This window comes from Leptinotarsa decemlineata, unplaced genomic scaffold (genome assembly GCF_025532065.1).
Source record: "Leptinotarsa decemlineata unplaced genomic scaffold, Ldec_3_MD MMD2_tig00000251_RagTag_RagTag, whole genome shotgun sequence".
In the NCBI taxonomy this organism is placed as follows: Eukaryota; Metazoa; Arthropoda; class Insecta; order Coleoptera; family Chrysomelidae; genus Leptinotarsa; species Leptinotarsa decemlineata.
Window position 1 is genome coordinate 7555620 of NW_027412547.1, and position 19738 is coordinate 7575357.

Here is a 19738-nt window from a genome sequence, read left to right on the forward strand (position 1 = left end):
CTCAAGTTTTGTTTAATAGGAGCGTGCATTCAAACCATTTATCTTAACTTGAGTGCAGGAGCGAGGGGTTCTTTTACAAAATGAGTCTTCTTTAATGAAGGGCCAACCAAATTCAATAATTTATTGAATAATGAGAGAGTCAGCCTGAAATAGTTGAAATATTTCTCTGGATCACTAATTCTCATTTCAGCTACAAGGTTGTGAAATTCTGCATATTTTCTCCTGTTTTTGAAAATATTTCTCACACTATAAAGACGTTTCTCAATGAAGCTTTATGTATACGGTAAAGTTGATATAATTTGAACAACCTGACACATTACACATTCGTCCATTTCGGCTTCAATTTCGTTTTATGGGTTTAAAAAACGAGAGTCAAATAAAATAGCATATAACCTCATTGTATGTTGACGTACAAAATTTTGCGGAAATTGCAAAAAAGTTCAATTTTTTCAACTTTTTTACGATAAACACGTCGCCATTTTAAATCGCACTTTTTATGCGATGTTCGTTCCAACATGAACTAGCCTTAAACCTATGAACGAATAAATTAATCCTCAAAGAAGAAATACTCTAAAGAATACTCTAGCTGCTAAAGCCGATAACAAAAACCAAGAGAAGTAGACAGTGGATAGTGGATGTAACATATAACCTCAATTATATGCTATCTGTCATATTGTTACTTTTTTAAATTTTGATTTTGAATATTTTATTGCGAATAGCCCTCATCGATAGTTGTTAGTACTTATTGTGAACTCAAAATCACATTACTTTATAAGAAATAACTGCAAGGAATATCAAACGTTTAATACGGACCAAACGAAACTTCATTCAAATTATTATTTTATCTTTGGATCTCATCTGTAGAGGTTTTTTATTTTGCTCAGACAGAATCTATTTTGAAGAGTTTCAAATCGACCGTTCAAAATGGGAAAAAGACAACATCAAAAGGACAAAATGTATTTAACATATACAGAATGGACAACACTTTATGGAGGAAAAAAAGTTGGTCATACAACCAAAGAGGAGGAAAATTTCAAAAGATTGCCCTTTGATCATTGCTGTTTGTCTCTACAACCATTCGAGGTACCTTACTGTGATTTGGAAGGCAATATATTCGATCTAGAAGCTCTCATACCATTTCTTAAAAAATATAAAATAAATCCTGTCACTGGCAAACCATTGGACTTCAGATCATTGTTCCAGTTGAACTTCCACCGTAAATCTGAAGAGATTTTTGAATGCCCCGTGTTATTCAAACCATTTACTAAAAGTTCACATATAGCCGCTATTGCTACAACTGGAAATGTTTTTTTAATGGAAGCTATTGAACAATTGAATATAAAGACCCGTAACTGGAAAGATTTGATTACTGATCAACCTTTTGAGAGGAAGGATATCATTATTTTACAAGATCCTAATAATTTGTCAAAGTTCGATATCTCCAAATTCCATCATGTGAAAAATAATTTGAGAGTTGAAACTGAAGGTAAGAGTTACAGAGTTACATATAATTTTTTTTTTGAGTTATTCCAATGTGTTTAGTAATGTTTTTAAGTTGGTTCAAATATATGTCATGGTCTTCTGCATGTCCAGTGAATAAATAGTGTAGTTAATATTTATGAAAACCTGCATTTTTTTAACAATTCCATTACCATTTCGTTACCATTTCATTACGTTACCATTTTCGTAATTTTTTTTCATGCTTTCTGATTCCTCTTCCTGCTGCTACTTTTCATTTCGTCTCAGTCGATTGAATCTTTGGAATTGAGTAGTGGGGAAATGCAAAATCGAATATTATTTGTTGAAATGTCAATTCTGGCAATTTTATCCTGGGTGTCTCTTTGATATAAGTATTTCTGATTATTCTATGATGCTGGTTAGACACCAAAAAATATTACTTAAATTTCAGCCCTGTGCTTGTTTATATACATGTATGAACATATATTTATACAGTTCGACTAGAAACTAATTTATGTGAAGCATATATGGTTTCAATTCAGGAAGATCCTATTACTCTGTAGTCATTAATTTGAAAGTATATAATACAATTGTTTTTTCAGAGGAAATTGCTGAAAAATCTAATCCACAAGCTCGTTTAAAATCTGTGAATCCTGAAACAAAGTACACTTTGGAGGAACTAGACAAACACTATAAAGCTTCCACAATAGAACTGAATAAAACAGAAAGTACTGCCAAAGCTGACAAATTCAATGCTGCCCATTACTCTACTGGGGCTGTTGCTGCTAGTTTCACTTCTACGGCGATGGTACCTAAGCTAGTACATGAAGCAGCTATTGTACATGAAGATGAGGTTAGATATCAAAGAGTGAAGAAGAAAGGTGAGTTAGTTTGTATGTGAAATGTTTTTTTCTGAATTGCATAGAGTGACAAATTGAAGAATTAACTGTCTTAAACAAATTTATTTCCAACAATACTTAACTAATTTATTTACAACACTTAGCAACTAACGCTTAATTTATTTCCACTATTTTAATTTTTTGTTTAGCCGCTCGATTCACTTTCTGAATTGCCCTCTTGGGTCGGGAAGCCAGGCTTATATAATGTAACAGTCCTTTCTAGAAATCTGTAGTCGGTTTGGTACTCGACCAGAGTTTTACCGGCGGTTGCATTCTTTCTCGGTGATGTCATGTGTTTGTTCGCTGAGTCGGCGGGAATATCGGTCAGGGGCGGCTTCAGATTCGTTACAATAGTTTTTGTCCAGAATAAGACCTGAATTGAAAGATTGAAGACAATAAGTGTGAAATTATCGGTTCCTACTGAAAGAAAAGTTACAAAATTGGGGTGAAATAGAATATTGAAGCCTCTGTCATAGAATGTATAAAAAATATTTTCACACACCAGAAATACACCTTCCAGGTGCCCTTGCTACTAACCAAATTGACATCATCAGGAAGTGATCTGAAAAGTTTGTATCTAAAAAGTTTAGATCATCTGATGTGAGTTGAGAAAAGAAGTTAAACTTTTGGTGTGTGGAAGTATAGAAGTAGATTGAGTTAATAATTTTATAACTTTCAATATTTCCTCATTTTAAATATTCGTTTTTTGGGTTTGTGCTAGTTTTGGAAAAATTTTCAATTAGACCTAACATAATTTTATCTGCTGATCACAAACCTGAAGTCGACACTTTGTGCTTTGGTCTACTTTCGTAAATATTGTCACACAAAAGTCAAAAGTACATTGACTATTTCTGGTACATACTTCTGGTGATCGCCTTCATTTCAAATGTTTTCACATAATAAAGACTCTGTCCCCGAAGTAACTTTTTTTAGAATCAAATTATGATTGATATCGTCATTTCACTAGAGTTTTTGTTATTATGTTTTGGCAATATAACAAAAGGTCAAAGTCAAAAAATGAAAATTATGTTCAGCTTTCTTTTAAATGAAACACCATTTAGAAGGCACATTCAAAGGCATATCCAAAATGACAATAACAATTAATCTCTCTCGGTTAGAAAGTTCACTCTTTTGGGTGACATTCCTTTTTATTTTGATAACTATATAAATTTGACAATATCCCATTTATTTCCAGTTTTTGTAACAATGCCAATAGGACCAACAAAGATATATCTTGCAGATGAGCCATTTAGTTTAATAAATATTTGTGTTTATAATAAAAAGTATATAGTTTGCTGGAAAATAAACAATGTTTTGGAAGTTGAAACATTTTGTATGGATAAAATGAAAGTGTAGGTGAATATGTGAACGCGAATGTCCTCGTTTACTTGCCTACAGTTAATAATTTCTGAGTGGTGTATCTCCGAAGGCAAACCGATGTGCCAAGTTTAATATTCATGATCGACAGACAAAAATATGTAAAACTAAGGTAAATTTTTTCAAAAACTAGCACGACCTTAAAAAGAAAGTTTACATTTTTAAATCTCACACTTAACCTTTGAGAACCTAGAATCCATAAATTCAACTCATTTCTCATTCTTGGGCATAAATCAATGGAACTATTTGGAAAAATGGCTCCATTAGTTCTGGTGACTGGGTCAGTCAGTGTTGAATATAGAACTTTGTTTCAGGCAGGGTCATCTTGTTTCAGTGGGAAACCAAACAATATTTTTCTTTATGTAATACTAGGATTTGAACTGTGATTTTGAATCATCTACTTAAATTAATCATGTTAAATGTGACCAGAAAATGACATTGTTTAAAATTATATAACCTATTCAAAAAACACTTTATTGTGAGATTTACTAAATATTTTTTCAAATGTGAAAACTGGTACATAAGCTAAGGTAATTTAATTCATCACAAACTCAGTCCGCCAAGATGGGTAGTCAAAATGTTCCAGAGTGGTTGTTGATCTGGCGTGAATTCATACTTCTAGTTTAGAAGCGTTTTATTTCCAATAAAATCAGGAGAAATACTGGAGACAAGTATTTTTTTTCGGTTTCCACAAAATAGATTTCAGTATTTTTCCAAAATACTGATTCAAGTAGTTCCCAACTCGTAATGGTTCAACAAAATCGTCTATGAACTAATCACACACAGATCGTCGTGAAGTTCTCTGATCCTTGAAAAGCGTGAAAGGGCCACAACCAAACAATAGCAATACTCTATAAGTACGAAACTAACTTGAAAACTTGAAACTTCACTTGAAATGAAGCCTTATGGAAATGTATCCTCTATGAGGTGCCTAATAAACAGATTTTCCAAAATGGTTCTTTCTGAACATGCACGGAGCGAAAAGAAAATTACCAAGTCAGGTCAATCTGTTTCTCTTTCCCGTCCTGAGTAGGCCGGAAATTAAGATTGGGAGAATGTCGAGTGGGAAATTATATCCATTAGAGCCTATTTTGAAAAACGTTTCTGTATTGAAGCGCATGCCTATACGTCATGAGCAGCATTAAGTGAACCAATCAGGTGAAGAGTTAAAATACGCGACTTCCGATCCATTTCCAAATCGGTAAGTTGAATCACTGACTTATCGAGAAAGGTGTGTGAAACTGAAAGGGGCAATAATTTAAAAACTATCTACATCTAGAATTTTTAGGTATATTTACAATTACAAAACCTCTAAGTCCCTCTGACCCATAGATGGCGCTGTCAATTATTCACCTACACTTAGTCCGAATTCAATTTTGATATAATAATAAAAAACAGTAAAAATAATTTCCTTTTAAGACACGTCTTTACATGAATTTTTATAAATAATCATGAATTGGTACCTCTCGCGCCCTCCATCAGCGAATAGAGAAGCGTTTTCTTGCAAGCCCTATGGTGACAACTGTTTCACAGGTCGCGACTAATAATCTAGCTTGATAAATCTTATTTTCTGAAACGGGGTCTACAGAACCATTAGTTCTGTAGACGAAAACAATCTAAGGAATTATGGAACTAAACTACAACTGGACGATCAGATAACAGGTGGGCACAATAATATAGTTAATTTCAATTCGAAGGAAAATTATTTCCGGAAAAGGCTTGGTAAGACATCTATTTTAAAGTGTTATTTACTTTCAGGTATCCACATCGAAAACCGAGGACAATCTAGCTCAAATTATGTCAACTGCTCCCTGTTTCCTTACAACCTCTAATTCATCCTATAACGGAAGGCTATACGAAACGAAAGAATATATTCCAAACAAATAATAGGCTCACCTAATTTCTGACATTCATTCAATGCTGTGGAAAATCATAAAGTCCGGGGGATCCAATAATGTTTGTAATTGTTGAATGTGAAATGTTTATCTTATATGAATAAAGAATAATATTTTTTTATGAGGTTGATTCCATTCTCAATATTTTGAACTATATATTTTTAAGTAGAGATTTATCACGTTACAAATACTTGTTCTTTAAAAGTTTTATATAAGACAATGCAACAACGATGTTTAAATAAAAGTTCTATAGGTTTTCGCTCTCATCTTCAATAAATATTACCTTGTTGTATCTGTTATAACCTGGCATGACTCAGTTTGTTGATGTGGCATTTTATTTATTATAGTTCACATATATTTCATTTCTTCTAACTACAGACAAGTATTCTGTTAAATAGCTGGTGTAAAAACCAAAACTTGTCTCATGTTCTTTTTTACCAGAATCGTGTTAATCGATAATAATTTTTTATAAATCTACTAATCCATATTTTGCAGGCTACGTTCGGCTAGTAACTAATTTGGGTATGCTGAACCTAGAATTACACTGTGATATGGTCCCCAAAACTTGTGAAAACTTTATGAAACACTGTGAAAATGGATATTATAATGCTACCAAATTCCATAGGTCCATAAGGAACTTTATGGTGAGTTGAAATTCTTTTGTGTAAATATGTATATACATGGTACTAATAATAGGTTCCTATGAAAGATATGATCTATGACTCATACAATTAAATTTGTTGGAACAGGAACAAGAAACTCATGGGATCATCTGTCATTATTTTTGCAAGGAATAATTCTTGCTTCACTTGGTTCCACCGAAATATATTTTTAATTGAAAATGTCGGCTACAGTGAACTGTGTACTCGTTTCAAATTTCGGGTTTCTTGCCCCACAGATGGCTGAATGGTCAGTGTACAGTGGTTTCGTTGTCACTCAGTGTGACAGTGGGTTCAAGTGGATCTCAGTATTTAAATTGTATGTGAACAAATGTAACTGCTATTCTATTCATATTTTTGTACTGCCAACTGACTTTGTCAATAAGAATTTGTAAATAGTAGATAAGTTGATTAGGAAATGTAAATTCACGAACAAAAACTTCAAAAAAAAGCTGATTAAAAGTTTATAATTCTTCAACATGAACTAAGATATACTAAATGATTAGCTCACTTCAACAAATGTTAGGTAGTCCCAAAGGCAAAATATTGGAAAATGAAAAGTCGGGGATTTATGAAGGCTGTGACAAAAAATATATCGGTCAGACTAAAAGCTATCAAAATTCTTTTCAAATAACATTCAGCATATATCCGATTTAGGAGACCAGTTAAATCAAATATCGCTCGATACGTCTTTGTAACCAGCTGTGGTATTAGACTTTTGGACGCTTTCGGAAGTATGCAAATAGTAAATTGTGGCACAAGAACTATGAACAGTGATATAGGTCTTATTCTGAAGAACCCATTGTTTACCTTCATTTGAATAACTGTTGAATTTAACGGGAACTTTCACGAGATAATTTCCCGCCAATTTGTACCCAGTTTTTATTATGTTTATATTTATGTAATGTTTCAATGTCTGATATCCGGAGTTTCCCAATTACAAAAATTAATAATCTCTTGATTTGACACAAAAAATCTTGAAGGGAAAAATTCAAATCAGCTTTTCTTGAATGTATATCAAGTATTATTTTCACTTTCATCATGTCTCATTTTTTATAAATTAATCCATAGCTAACAGGGTTGCAGTACATATGAGGAAAAAGTTAGTTAACAGTAAAATCTATTGGGGAATCAATTTTCACACTATAAAAATATTCCGTACAATATTTTTTCAACAATAAAGTAAAGTCGACGCCAACTAGAATGAGTCAGCGCAGAAACGTAAAATCGTTCTGTGTTAAAAGACTCCGCCCACTTAAGTCATATTTCACCAATGTACTATTGATATCAATTTGTGTGACCAATATCTATCTTCTGGAGCGGGTACAGTTTGGTTTTGAATACGCATCAAAATCTCATCTGTTAGCACATACTATATTTGAACATTGAAAATTGCCATTTTGCTAGCACAAATACTCTCATATTGAAACTGGTAGACTATCTATATAACTGTACTCATAGGAATGCCATCTACAGTGTGGTCCACTAAGTCTGCAACAAATGGGAAACTTTTTTATTATTGATTTCTCAGAAAATTTTATTCTTGACAAAAGATGGTGCATGTTCCAAAACTATACCAAGTGTACCTGAAATGGCTTTATGATAAACACCATACAGGATACGCCAAAAAATATAAAGTTATGTTCAGATACGAAGTCATGACCTGCTATTCGATTTTTTTTTGTAAAATTTTTAATTACCCTCGTATGATACATATTTTTACTATTTTGATTTAATATATATTTGAAGTAGCCACAATCAAATCAGTTTGGAGTATTTTTTATCAATTAAAGTGTATTTGTAAAATTTACTTGGATTTGTATTTTTTTAGGTGACCGTCAACTTCATGTTTGTTGCAACGATATTTAACAGAACTCTAGAATAAAACAAATACTCTTTTTAAAGAGGCAAATACTTTACTAACTAAATGTTCATATAAATAAACTGTCAATAAAAGTATAAAATTTCTTTTATTTTGACATTAATGCTTCAACTAGAACAGATATGAAAAAACAATCCAAAATCTATCGCGGATGGTAATGAACAAAAAACACACGCCCTAAAACAATACTGTAGTTTGATAGTGTGGCTTCCTAAAACTTGTCTGTAAAACGTTTTCATATTTGTCCTTAATTAAAAATGCCTCACCCAGTATTATTAACGTTAACTGAAAAGGCAGAATTAGTTTTAATTTGTGCTGATGGTTATAAAACAATGCGCGAAGCTGCAAATATTTTCAACGAGCGGCATCCAGACAAACAAATTTGCTATTCAAGTTTATGTAGAATTTTAAAGAATTTCAAACAGACCGACTCACTAGAATATAAACGTAATACGGAGCGTACGAAACCTGTATGCACAGAAGAGAACCAGCGTGACGTACTCCAAGCAGTAGTAAAAAATCCTAGAAGATCCACCCGAGAAATTAGTGATTATACCTCTGTGAAGCGTATTCTCAAGAAACATAAGTACCATGCTTACAAACCTACATTCATTTGTACATTTCAAGAAAGAGACTGTGATTTGAGATATGATTTTTCCATGTGGATTCAGAGTGAAATAGAAGAACAACGATATTTTCATCGATGTATTCTGTTTGGAGATGAATCTACTTTTACAACAAATGGGGTTCTATCATCACAAAATTGCAGATGGTGGTTAGATGTCAACCCAAATTTTATTATTCACAACAAAAATCAATACTATCAGAAAACAAACGTTTGGTGTGGTATATTAAATGATAAATTACTAGGTCCGTTTTTTTTTTCGCGAGAATTTGAATGGTGACAGGTACTTGAACTTTTTGGAAACTGAAATAGGAGAGTTTTTGGATGATATGGTATTAGAAGAACGGCAAAAGTTATGGTTCCAACATGACGGATGTCCTGCCCATTCTACTAGAAATGTTTCTCAGTGGCTTAATAGGACATTTCGTAATAAATGGTTAAGACGAAATACCGATCCTTGATGGCCTCCTCGTTCTCCAGACCTTACACCACTAGATTATTTCTTATGGGGATACTTAAAACAAAAAGTCTACAGAAATCGCCCCTTTAATAATGTTGATGAGCTTGAAACTTCAATACGAGTGTTGCGATCTACATTAAACGAATTTTATTAGCGAACAATTAGTTGCATCGAAAGAGAAGGTGGACATACAGAGACGCTTCGATAATTTTTATTGTTAGCACCAGTTAAGTTGTTAAGTTGCCTATTGTATTTTTCTGTACTATTGCTTATTGGTTCTTTTTTGTTCATGACTATCCGCGATAGATTTTGACAGTTTATTCATATGAACATTATACTTAGTAAAGTATTTGCCTCGTTAAAAAGAGTATTTGTTTTATTCTAGAGTTCTGTTAAATATGGTTGCAACAAACATGAAGTTGACGGTCACCTAAAAAAATACAAATCCAAGTAAATTTTACAAATACACTTTAATTTGATAAAAAATACCCCAAACTGATTTGATTGTAGCTACTTCAAATACATATTAATTCAAAATAGTAAAAATATGTATCATACGGGGGTAATTCAAAATTTTCCAAAAGAATAAAAATCGAATAGCAGGCCATAACTTCGTATCTGAACATAACTTTAAATTCTAAGCAACTTTTTTTTTTCAACATATTTCTATATTTTTTAAATAAGGGTACTTTACTCTTGAACGAACTTCATATTTTTTGGCCTATCCTGTATGGTGTTTGTCATAAAGCCATTTCAGGTACACTTGGTGTAGTTTTGGAACATGCAACAACTTTTGTCAAGAAGAAAATTTTCTGAGAAATCGATAATAAAAAAGTTTCCCATTTGTTGCACACTTAGTGGACCACAGTGTATAACCTGGCAACAAAAAGTTCAGTGAATTTCATTAGTTCGGACTTCCATTGTCTGATATTATATAAAATGATTTGAAATGAAGTTCTAATCAAAATCAAAGAGAGAGACAATACATATATTTCCTTTGTAAAAGCTAACGAAATTGAAAAAGATTATTTATGGGAAAAATTCAAAAAGCTTAGAAATGAAGTAGTTAATCTATTAAAAAAAATAAACAGAACTACTACCATGAGAAAGTAGATAATTATAAAAATAACTCAAAAATGATGTGGAAAACACTGAAACAGTTGGTCAATAACAAAGAACAAGAAATGCCCAGACATATAAAATTTGAAAAAAATGGTTATCACATAATAATAAAAAATGAAACTGAAATTGCCCAAGAGTTCAATGAATATTTTGTTAATAGTGTTAATCTAATAACGGATAGCATTGAAACCCAAGAGTTATGGTCAAACCTAGATCACTTTAAAGGAGTTGAGAGAAATTATTAATTCTTTGGATAATAAACACAGTATTAATGAAATACTAAGTTGTAAAATACTTAAACAAATATTTGAAACGGCTGGTCATGCTATACTTAATTTTATTAATACTTCTTTACGAACGGGAAAAATTCGACAGGGACTTCCACAGGGACTTAAAACCAGTACTATTATTCCAATCCAAAAAATCAGTAATACTATAAAAGCTGATGAATTCAGACCTATTAATACACTACCAGCCTTAGAAAAAATTTTAGAAATTACTGTTTATAACCAATTGTTGGAATTTATCAATGACAATCAAATCTTATTCGAAAGACAGTCAGGGTTTCGAAAAAACCATTCCTGTGAGTCAGCACTCCAGTTGTCATTAAGTAAATTTAATAATGAACTAGAGCACAACAAATATGTTGTTTCTGTGTTTCTCGATTTGAAAAGGGCTTTTGAGACAATTGATAGAAATATTCTTCTTGCTAAGCTCAAGAGATATGGTGTAGGCGGTCAGACCTTCAATTGGTTTTATGATTATTTGTCTAATAGAAAGCAGAGGGTAAGAATTAACAATACATTTTCAAATGAAATCACAAATGACAAAGGTGTTCCTCAAGGTAGTGTTTTAGGTCCACTGCTTTTCATAATATATCTTAATGATATTAACTTATTTGTGGACTGTGAATTCATAAATCTGTTCGCAGATGATACATTATTAGCATGTAGTGATACAGACTTGGATAGAGCTATTCACAAAATGAATTCCATCTTAGTCAGTGTTAAAAGATATCTCGATATCAATAAATTGAAATTAAATGTAACTAAAACCAAAGCCATGATAATTACTAATAAATTTAAATACAACAAAATTGGGATAAATAATTTAGACATAAATATTGATAACAAGAAAATTGAGATCGTCACAAATATAAAATACTTAGGAGTCCAACTCGACAATACACTTTCTTTTGATAGCCATTTCGACTATGTTCATAAAAAAATTTCAAAAAAATTATACTTTTTTTCAAGAATTGCTAGTAATTTATCAACAGCCACTAAAATAACAGTTTATAAAGCAATTATTCTGCCTCATTTTGACTATTGTGCATCAATCATATACTTTATGAACTTAAATAAAATTAATCAACTGCAGAAATTGCAAAATAGAGGCATGAGAATTATTCTGAGATGTAATAGATACACACCAATAAATTCAATGTTATCCACCCTTCAGTGGCTGCCCGTATTACAAAGGTTACTGTACTTCGCAATGATATTTATTTATAAGATAATAAATAATTTGTCTCCTTCTTATTTCATGAATATGGTCAACTACAATTATGAAATCCATGAACACTATACTCGCAATAACTGCAATCTACATATTGTCAGAACAAATTTTAAAAGTAGTATGAATTCAGTATTTTTTAAAGGCTTCATTAAATTTTATGACCTACCAACTGACGTAAATGACTGTTTATCAATAAATGTCTTCAAAAGACATTTGTTAAAATATATAAAAGAAACATAGCTTACATTTGGATAAAGTTGTAAATCTATGTTTTATATGTTAGTTTTGATTGTGAAATATTTGAATTGTTTCGGTATAAATCTTCTAATGTTACCTATATAACTAGCATTACTAAGTAGAAATAATGAATATTATTTGTAAAATAATAGCACGGAGCGATAGAACTATTTATTGTTACTTGTAATAGTTTTAAAATTACTGAATAGCATATATTAGTTACTTTTTCTGTTCTATCTTTTCCTATTTTTTTTTTATTGTATATTAGGGAAACCTATTTCTGAAATAAAGAAAGATTATTTATTTAATTCCCTGAAAGAACTAATAAAAAAAGAAGAATTGAAAATGAATAGCTAAAAATAACAATTATATGAATAAAAAAAAAACCTGAAATGAAATAATAGTGAAATAAAATACAAGTAAGAACAATAGAATAAAAAATTAAAATAAAATAAAGAGTTGAGAGATTCCAAGCGAATAGTTCAGTATTTTATGTGAAAGGAGTTTATTCTGCCTAAATTAATTAAATTTCAGGTAAAACCTTCATTTCCATTCAGTTTGTAATAAAACAGATTTCCAAAATGATATTTCCTGTAATATGTAATAATCAAATCAGTATTAGCTTTTGAATTTCATTTGAAAAAAATTCTGTCATTTAACTAATGAAAACAATATGTTTAACAAAATTTACTTCAAATTTTATTACTTCCAATCAAATAATAAATGTTTCTCATTGATATAGTTGTTGAAATACTTATAAATGTTTCCTATAATTTTCAGATTCAAGGAGGTGATCCTACTAACACAGGAGGTGGTGGTGAATCAATATGGGGAAACAAATTTGAAGATGAATTTCGACCAAACTTATCACATACAGGGCGTGGTATTCTTTCTATGGCCAATTCAGGAAAACATACTAATGGATCCCAGTTGTTAGTTTTTTTTAATTCAATAACACATTTTTTTACAAACTTTATGATGATATTTTTGCATTAAATCAGTATTACTATCTTTTCAGTTTCATTACCTATCGGTCATGCAAACATTTGGATAACAAACACACTGTTTTTGGCTCAGTCGTTGGGGGTATGGAAACTCTTTCAGCAATGGAGGAAATAGAGGTTGATAATAAAGATAGACCAATCACAGACATTATTTTATTCAGGACTCAGATTTTCGTAAACCCATATGATGAGGCAGATGAGCAGGTAATAATAATAATAATAATAATTTTTATTAGTCTCAAGAAACATAAAGTTAGTAGACAGGTCAGTAGACAAATACATTTAAAAATTTATATATGGTCATACATTAAAATTGGTTAATGATAAAAAAAATAGAAGGTATAAGGCAATAGAAAAGCTAAATGATATATAAAAACAATGGCATTATACATTATAAATATATAAAGTATATATATATATATATATATATATATATATATATATATATATATATATATATATATATATATATATATATATATATATATATATATATATATACAAAACTTGGGAATTTCTTTGGGTGAACAGCAGAACGGAAGTGTACTCTTATAACACAAGTTATTCCAATAACAAGTTATTCCAATGAACAATAATTCTGGGTTCTCTTCTCCAATATAAATTCATAATATTTGATATTGTTTCAACAAAACTTCCAACCTCCCTAAGGCAGGGTTTTATTTTGATTAAATATTTTCTTCATTCCATTCCTCAAGACCACTGAGGATTTTGTTAATTAATTAATATATTTGATTTTGTGGATTTTCTCTCATTTATTTACTTACAGAACAGCAGATGTCTCTGATCACACTTGTTCCATAATCAGTTCCCTTTGTGTTCCAGATTGTCATCATTTACAAACTAACACACCTTTATAATATAATGACATGACAACTGTCATTGTCAAAATGTCAACTGTCTTGTGCCTCTCTCTCTTGTTTCTGAATGCACATGGCGTTTACCGGTATTCCCATAATTTTGAAACAAATAACGATTTTTATTAAAAGTTTTAATTCATTATTCTTCTTTGTATCCAGTGAGGTGTCTACCTCTTTTAACTTGATGACTATTTTATTGTATTGACATGTTTCAATTGTTTAGATATAACATTCTTTTCGACACGGCCAACCTCACTAACAGTAAGTTGTTAAAAAAAATTTTTTATATTATTAAAATAAAAAAAAAACTTTTTCATATTGTATTATCACCATAAAACATTTGTAGCTTTTCCCTGAAGATAATAATAAATTTTATCGAAATATTGGAATAACTTGTGTTATAAGAGTACACTTCCGTTCTGCTGTTCACCCAAAGAAATTCCCAAGTTTTGTTCTTAAATAGTCAGCAAAGACTGACTGACGAATGTTTCGAATTATACTATAGAAACCGTTATTGGATAGTATCTGTTTTGATTGATTTTTGAATTGCGTCGAGGGTCTATTCCTAAACTCTGTGGGAAGAAGGTTGAAGAGCCGTATGTCGTCTCTTTGCGTTCGTTGCAGACGACATAATGGCACCAACAAATTGTGTTTGTGTCTGGTATCATGAGGGTGAATTGACGAGTGTGTTGCATGTTCATTTATCTTTGACTTAACTGTTATTATACTTTGATAAATGAGCAGTGAGTAGATGGTCATGATTTTTAATGAAGGAAATAGTTCTCTACAACTGGTATCCCATGGTACATTTAAAATAGATCTTATTGCCGCTTTCTGCAATGTGAAAATTCTCGTAATATGTGTAGATACTGCATTACCGTAACACTGTATTCCACACATCAAGTGACTATGAAACAATGCATAATACGCAGATACTGTTGCTTCCATGTTTGTGACATGTATTTTTCTTAGTGCAAATATCACTTGCGACAGCTTGTTACATAAACAGTTTATATGGGCTGTCCACCTCAGTTGTGTGGTTTTCACTAAACAGTTCACAACCACAAGTTTTTCACTATACAGTATCTCAAATCAAATCAAATATACTTTATTGTCAGAAGAAAATACATCTCATAGACAAAGTCTAACAATACTAACAACAGTATGAGTTAAAATATATAAATAAAATAGAACACATAAAAATATACATATACTAAGCGAGAAAATATTAGTTCTTGAGTGTATCAGGAGACGAAAGTATCATCAAAATACTCATGAACTGAGTAAAAGACCCCATCGACCAGAAACATTTTGATCTCTTTTCTGAATTTATTGTAAACATTATTATTATTATTTACCTGTTCACATCTTATAGAAAAAATCAATTTAGTGAAATTAAAATATATCTAATTTGTAGCTTGCGAAAGAGAGACAGGCTGAGGTAGAGAAACTAAGGGAAAAAGAGCAGGAGAAAACTAAAAAAATCAATTCTACCAGAGAGTTGAAAGTATTCAAAAGTGGTGTTGCCAAATATGTAGATCCTAATGCAACTAAGAGGTGAGTTTATTATATGGTAAAATAAAAATAGGAAAATAAATAAATGATTGATAAACTAAGATTTTCAGAAATTCACAAGGAATTTTTCACTGATATAAGAAACATTTTTCTTTATAGAAAGCACTTCGAAATTATGCAATAACTTATCTGTGAACTGAAAAGTTTTCCTTTTCTACACCTGTATAAAGGGTTTCCATTACATACTTTTATTTTTTCACAGATTGTTTAAGGTGAAAATAAACAAAAACGATCGATGAACAACTCTCATTTACTCCACAAAAAATGACATTTGTTCAATATTCAAAATAGGTGTATTTCTCTTTCTTAGTATGAGTACAATCTGAATAAGAAAAGGTGTTTTTTGTATTATTCAATGCTCATATAAAAATGTATATGAAAGTAGTTATTTCGACAGGGTTTTTTTCTTCCAGTATGTGTCTGAAAGTAACTTCTATGCATGATCTACACATCTTTGTAAAGTAAAGAGTTCATTTCGAAATTAATTCCTTTCTACCTTCCTCTGGAGTTGTTCTACATTTTTTGTATAAAGATGGAGAAGTAGAAAGCCAAAACCTTTTTTTCCTAAAAATCAATCAGTTGTAAAAATATACCTACTCAATTTAAGTATTTTCATAAACTACACCTTACGATTTGATCAAATCGTAAAGTGTAGGTAGTTTACTGTTTAAAAATTTTGTTTAAAATCTGTTTTTCCGTTAATCAGCTGTTGCCCCCATACGAACAACAACTCTCAGAAGTTGAGAAACTTGTGCGAGGTAAGGACTAACGAGGCCTTACCTTTTAACGTGTGATTCCTAATACTATGGACCTTCATCAAGTAACGGCTAAATCATTCGAAAAAAAAAGTCAATTTAAGTTAATATGATACTGTATAGTATAATTCATCTCCTGATGACGTCTTCTCGGTACAGTATAGTACAGTTCATCTCCTGGTGACGCCAATTTGGTTGGTGAAATGTTTGTCAAGAAAAGTATTCCAATTCGTGTCTTTCTACGTCAGAGTTTTCAGTTATAATTTTCAAAATTCAACCAGTTTCAAATTAGAATTTGTAAAGCTTCATTATTGGTCGGTCGGTAGCCAGGCGGTTCGACATGGGTGCTTTGTTCACTCACTCGAATTGACTGCCGTGTTGGTTGCTGGTTTAAGCTCCAGTTTGAACGATCGATTTTCACTTGCTATCGTCCAACCCGTGTTAGGAATCACATGTTGAAAGGTAAGACTTCGTTAATCCTTAGCTAGCACAAGTTTCGACTTCTGAGGGTCGTCGTTCGTAGGGGTGCGACAGCTGGTTAACGGAAAAACAGATTTTTTTGTTATTGAGCACAAGAACCTTGAAATGCTTTCGTTCTACATTATAAATTATTAATGATAACATTTTTTGGTTTCAACTTCCATAATCTTTTTAAAAAGGAAACAACGTTTTGGAAACCCTTATTATTTGACTTTAGCTCATATAGTGTTTTCAAAAGTTTTGTTCCCAAAACATTTTTCAATATGGTGGAAAGTAAAAAAGCCAAAAAACTATCCAAAAAATGATTAACTTTGATAATAACTTAAGTTAATGTAATGTAGCATATTACTTTATTATATAATTGTTAATTTTATTCTCAAATGGGGGTGATCCCGTAAAATAAATAAATAAATAATATTCAATATTTTTGCTAGGCTCGAAAAAGATGATACCGATGTGGAGTCAGTTACACAGAGGAAAAAATCATTTAATTCTTTCAACAATTTTAATGGCTGGTGAAGAATGAAGAGATTGGTAAAGGTATTACATGTGTTTATATATAACCCTAGGATATAGAAAAATGTATATAAGATAATAAAATATGAAATTTGAAAATCCTTTTTTCTTGTATAAAATAGTGTATTATATATTAAGGCAATGTACTTGTATTGACTTCAATTTCAATTCCCAACATAAAGAAGAAATGTGGTTTTATGTTTCAGGCCAAACAATTCAGAAAGATCAGAAATAATTCTTAACATTCGAAACATACCCTTTACCAAATCTGAATTGATTTTTATATGTTTAGGATCAAATAAATAGAGAATTGTTGAGAGATCAAACATCTAAACCAAATTCAACCAATATTAGTCAGTGTATCTATAGAAATTTGTTTATAAGTTGGAACTGAAAATACAGCTTGTTCAAAACAGAGTAGTTTGGTTTTTCAAGTTCCATGTGATGCACTACATAATTGAATTGATAATAATATAATAGATATACCAGGTGGCAAAAATGGTATTGTACACTATTGCTATCTCGGTAATGTTTTGGATGTTTTCCGGGTTTTGCAGTGGTCTTCTTTGGTTTCAATCTCCAAACCCGGATACCATCCAAAACATTGATGCCAACCGTGAAAGCCTTTCCTATGTCTTGATAATATTGGAAAATATGATGTTGGTTAAATTAGACAAATAATGTACTTTTTAGAATGAAATGAAATTATTTTGAAAAATCTAGACTATTGTGAGACGTTCTCGAAATTATCGAAAAAAAAAAGAAATTGTTAATTTAAATTTTTCTGCTTTGCAATCTCTATTATATAGAATATGTAAAAATGTATGAAGTTTTATGATTAAAATTGAATGAAAGCTGCAATATGCACTTTTTTTTCATATAACATTTTTTTACCTCATCAATTATTTTTCAGATACGGACCTGTAATTTTTATAGTAAATTATGATACCTCCTTCAATTCTGCATTCACACACATAGCAAACTACTCCATATCTCTCTCAACTTGAGAAAAGTAAACGAATATAAATGAAATATAAATTATTTTTTCGTGTTGTGTATCTTTATTCAGAAAATAGTATTACCATATTATGACTAGTATTGATTTGAATTACTTCGGATACAATGGACTGAATAAAAATGAAAGGAACGGGTAACTTAATTCATGTGATGGTAGCATGTTGTCTAATTTATTGACGAAGATAAAACAAACATGGTGGGATGCCAAAATATCTTTGTTAATAATAGACGGATCGGGATTGTGTCATTTTGAAAGAAGGAAGTAAAGAAGGCGATGACGTCAGCGAGTGGTAGGGAAAAAACAAAAATGGCGGCATGCCAAAAAGGCATTAAGCCGTATATTCGGCAATTATAGTTTCTTCTTTTTTGCTTCCGACATAATTTTGTCTTCAAAAATGCTGAAGTAAAGAATCGAGTATTAAAAATTTGCTAATGACTCCACTTACAGTATTCACCACCGCACGTACAGCACTTTACCTAGCTAGTCGCTAACGAAATTCACTTGTTTCCGTAATATCGTCGAATGACATTACTGGCTGGATGGCGCGCGTGCTGTTATATGAGGCAGCGGGCGGGCCTAGTACTTTGGAGAATGGAGACTTCGCTTACCGCCATCTATTGTACAGTTTGACAATTATCGGACAGGAAATAGGTACTGTCTAGTCCCCTAGATGGCGAATTGTGTTAAAAGCAAAAAAACTTTTTTAAATTAGCCATCCCCCCCCCTATAGGCCTCCAGCGCCCACAAGGGGGCGTTATCGCCCACTTTGAGAAAGACTAATAGATTTGGTTATGAAAAAGTACGTATCAACCCAAAGAGTTTTGGGTTGATACGAGCATATTTTGGAAAGAAGTCGAGCGAAAATTCAATTTTAAAATTTGACGCAAAAGATAGGTGAGTATGTGAAAAAGTCAATTGATTTTCGTGAAAAAACGATGTATTCGGATGAGGTTTGTATATGCACGAATAACAAGTAGGGTCTACTGAAAGTATACTTTAAAATTGTTGGTAGGTTCTATTCTAGTTCTGTGAACTTGATGTTATTCATCACAAGGCCTGGTTGGCAAAAAAATTATATAACTTTCAAAACGAGAGTCCAAGGATGATATGAACTTTCTTTGAGAGAAATATGGTGATTTTCTCTGCTGGAACATATTTGATGATAAGCAATGTGAGATGGCTGTAGAAAACGAAGAGATAGATCACATAGTAATGTCATCGACATAAGTCAATAGCCAGAAACCGGTTGGTTAGCATAAGTATTTTGTTCTCATTTAGTCAACCGCTATTCTATTTGAACGTTGGGTCAAGACCAATTGGCAGCTGATCGATGTTCACTGTGTATCGTCTAACCCGTGTTGGGAATGAGACGTGGTAAGA

At 31.4% G+C, this 19738-nt stretch overlaps 1 protein-coding gene across 1 annotated transcript; it reads left to right on the forward strand.

Annotated features, from left to right (window-relative positions):
* The first annotated feature begins 407 nt into the window (after positions 1-407).
* Positions 408-18201, forward strand: LOC111515012 (RING-type E3 ubiquitin-protein ligase PPIL2). The gene is made up of 7 exons (XM_074173621.1): positions 408-1486; positions 2061-2339; positions 6125-6273; positions 12913-13064; positions 13151-13340; positions 15432-15571; positions 17259-18201. The coding sequence occupies exons 1-7, from the start codon at positions 925-927 to the stop codon at positions 17341-17343; spliced, it is 1557 nt and encodes a 518-aa protein (XP_074029722.1). The 5' UTR covers positions 408-924; the 3' UTR covers positions 17344-18201.
* Positions 18202-19738: the final 1537 nt, after the last annotated feature.

Coding starts and splice junctions, on each gene's coding strand:
- LOC111515012 (XM_074173621.1), top strand. CDS start 925: ATGGGAAAAAGACAACATCAAAAGGACAAAATGTATTTAACATATACA. Junction 2,340..6,124: donor TCAAAGAGTGAAGAAGAAAG/GTGAGTTAGTTT, acceptor CATATTTTGCAG/GCTACGTTCGGCTAGTAACT. Junction 13,341..15,431: donor ATGATGAGGCAGATGAGCAG/GTAATAATAATA, acceptor TCTAATTTGTAG/CTTGCGAAAGAGAGACAGGC.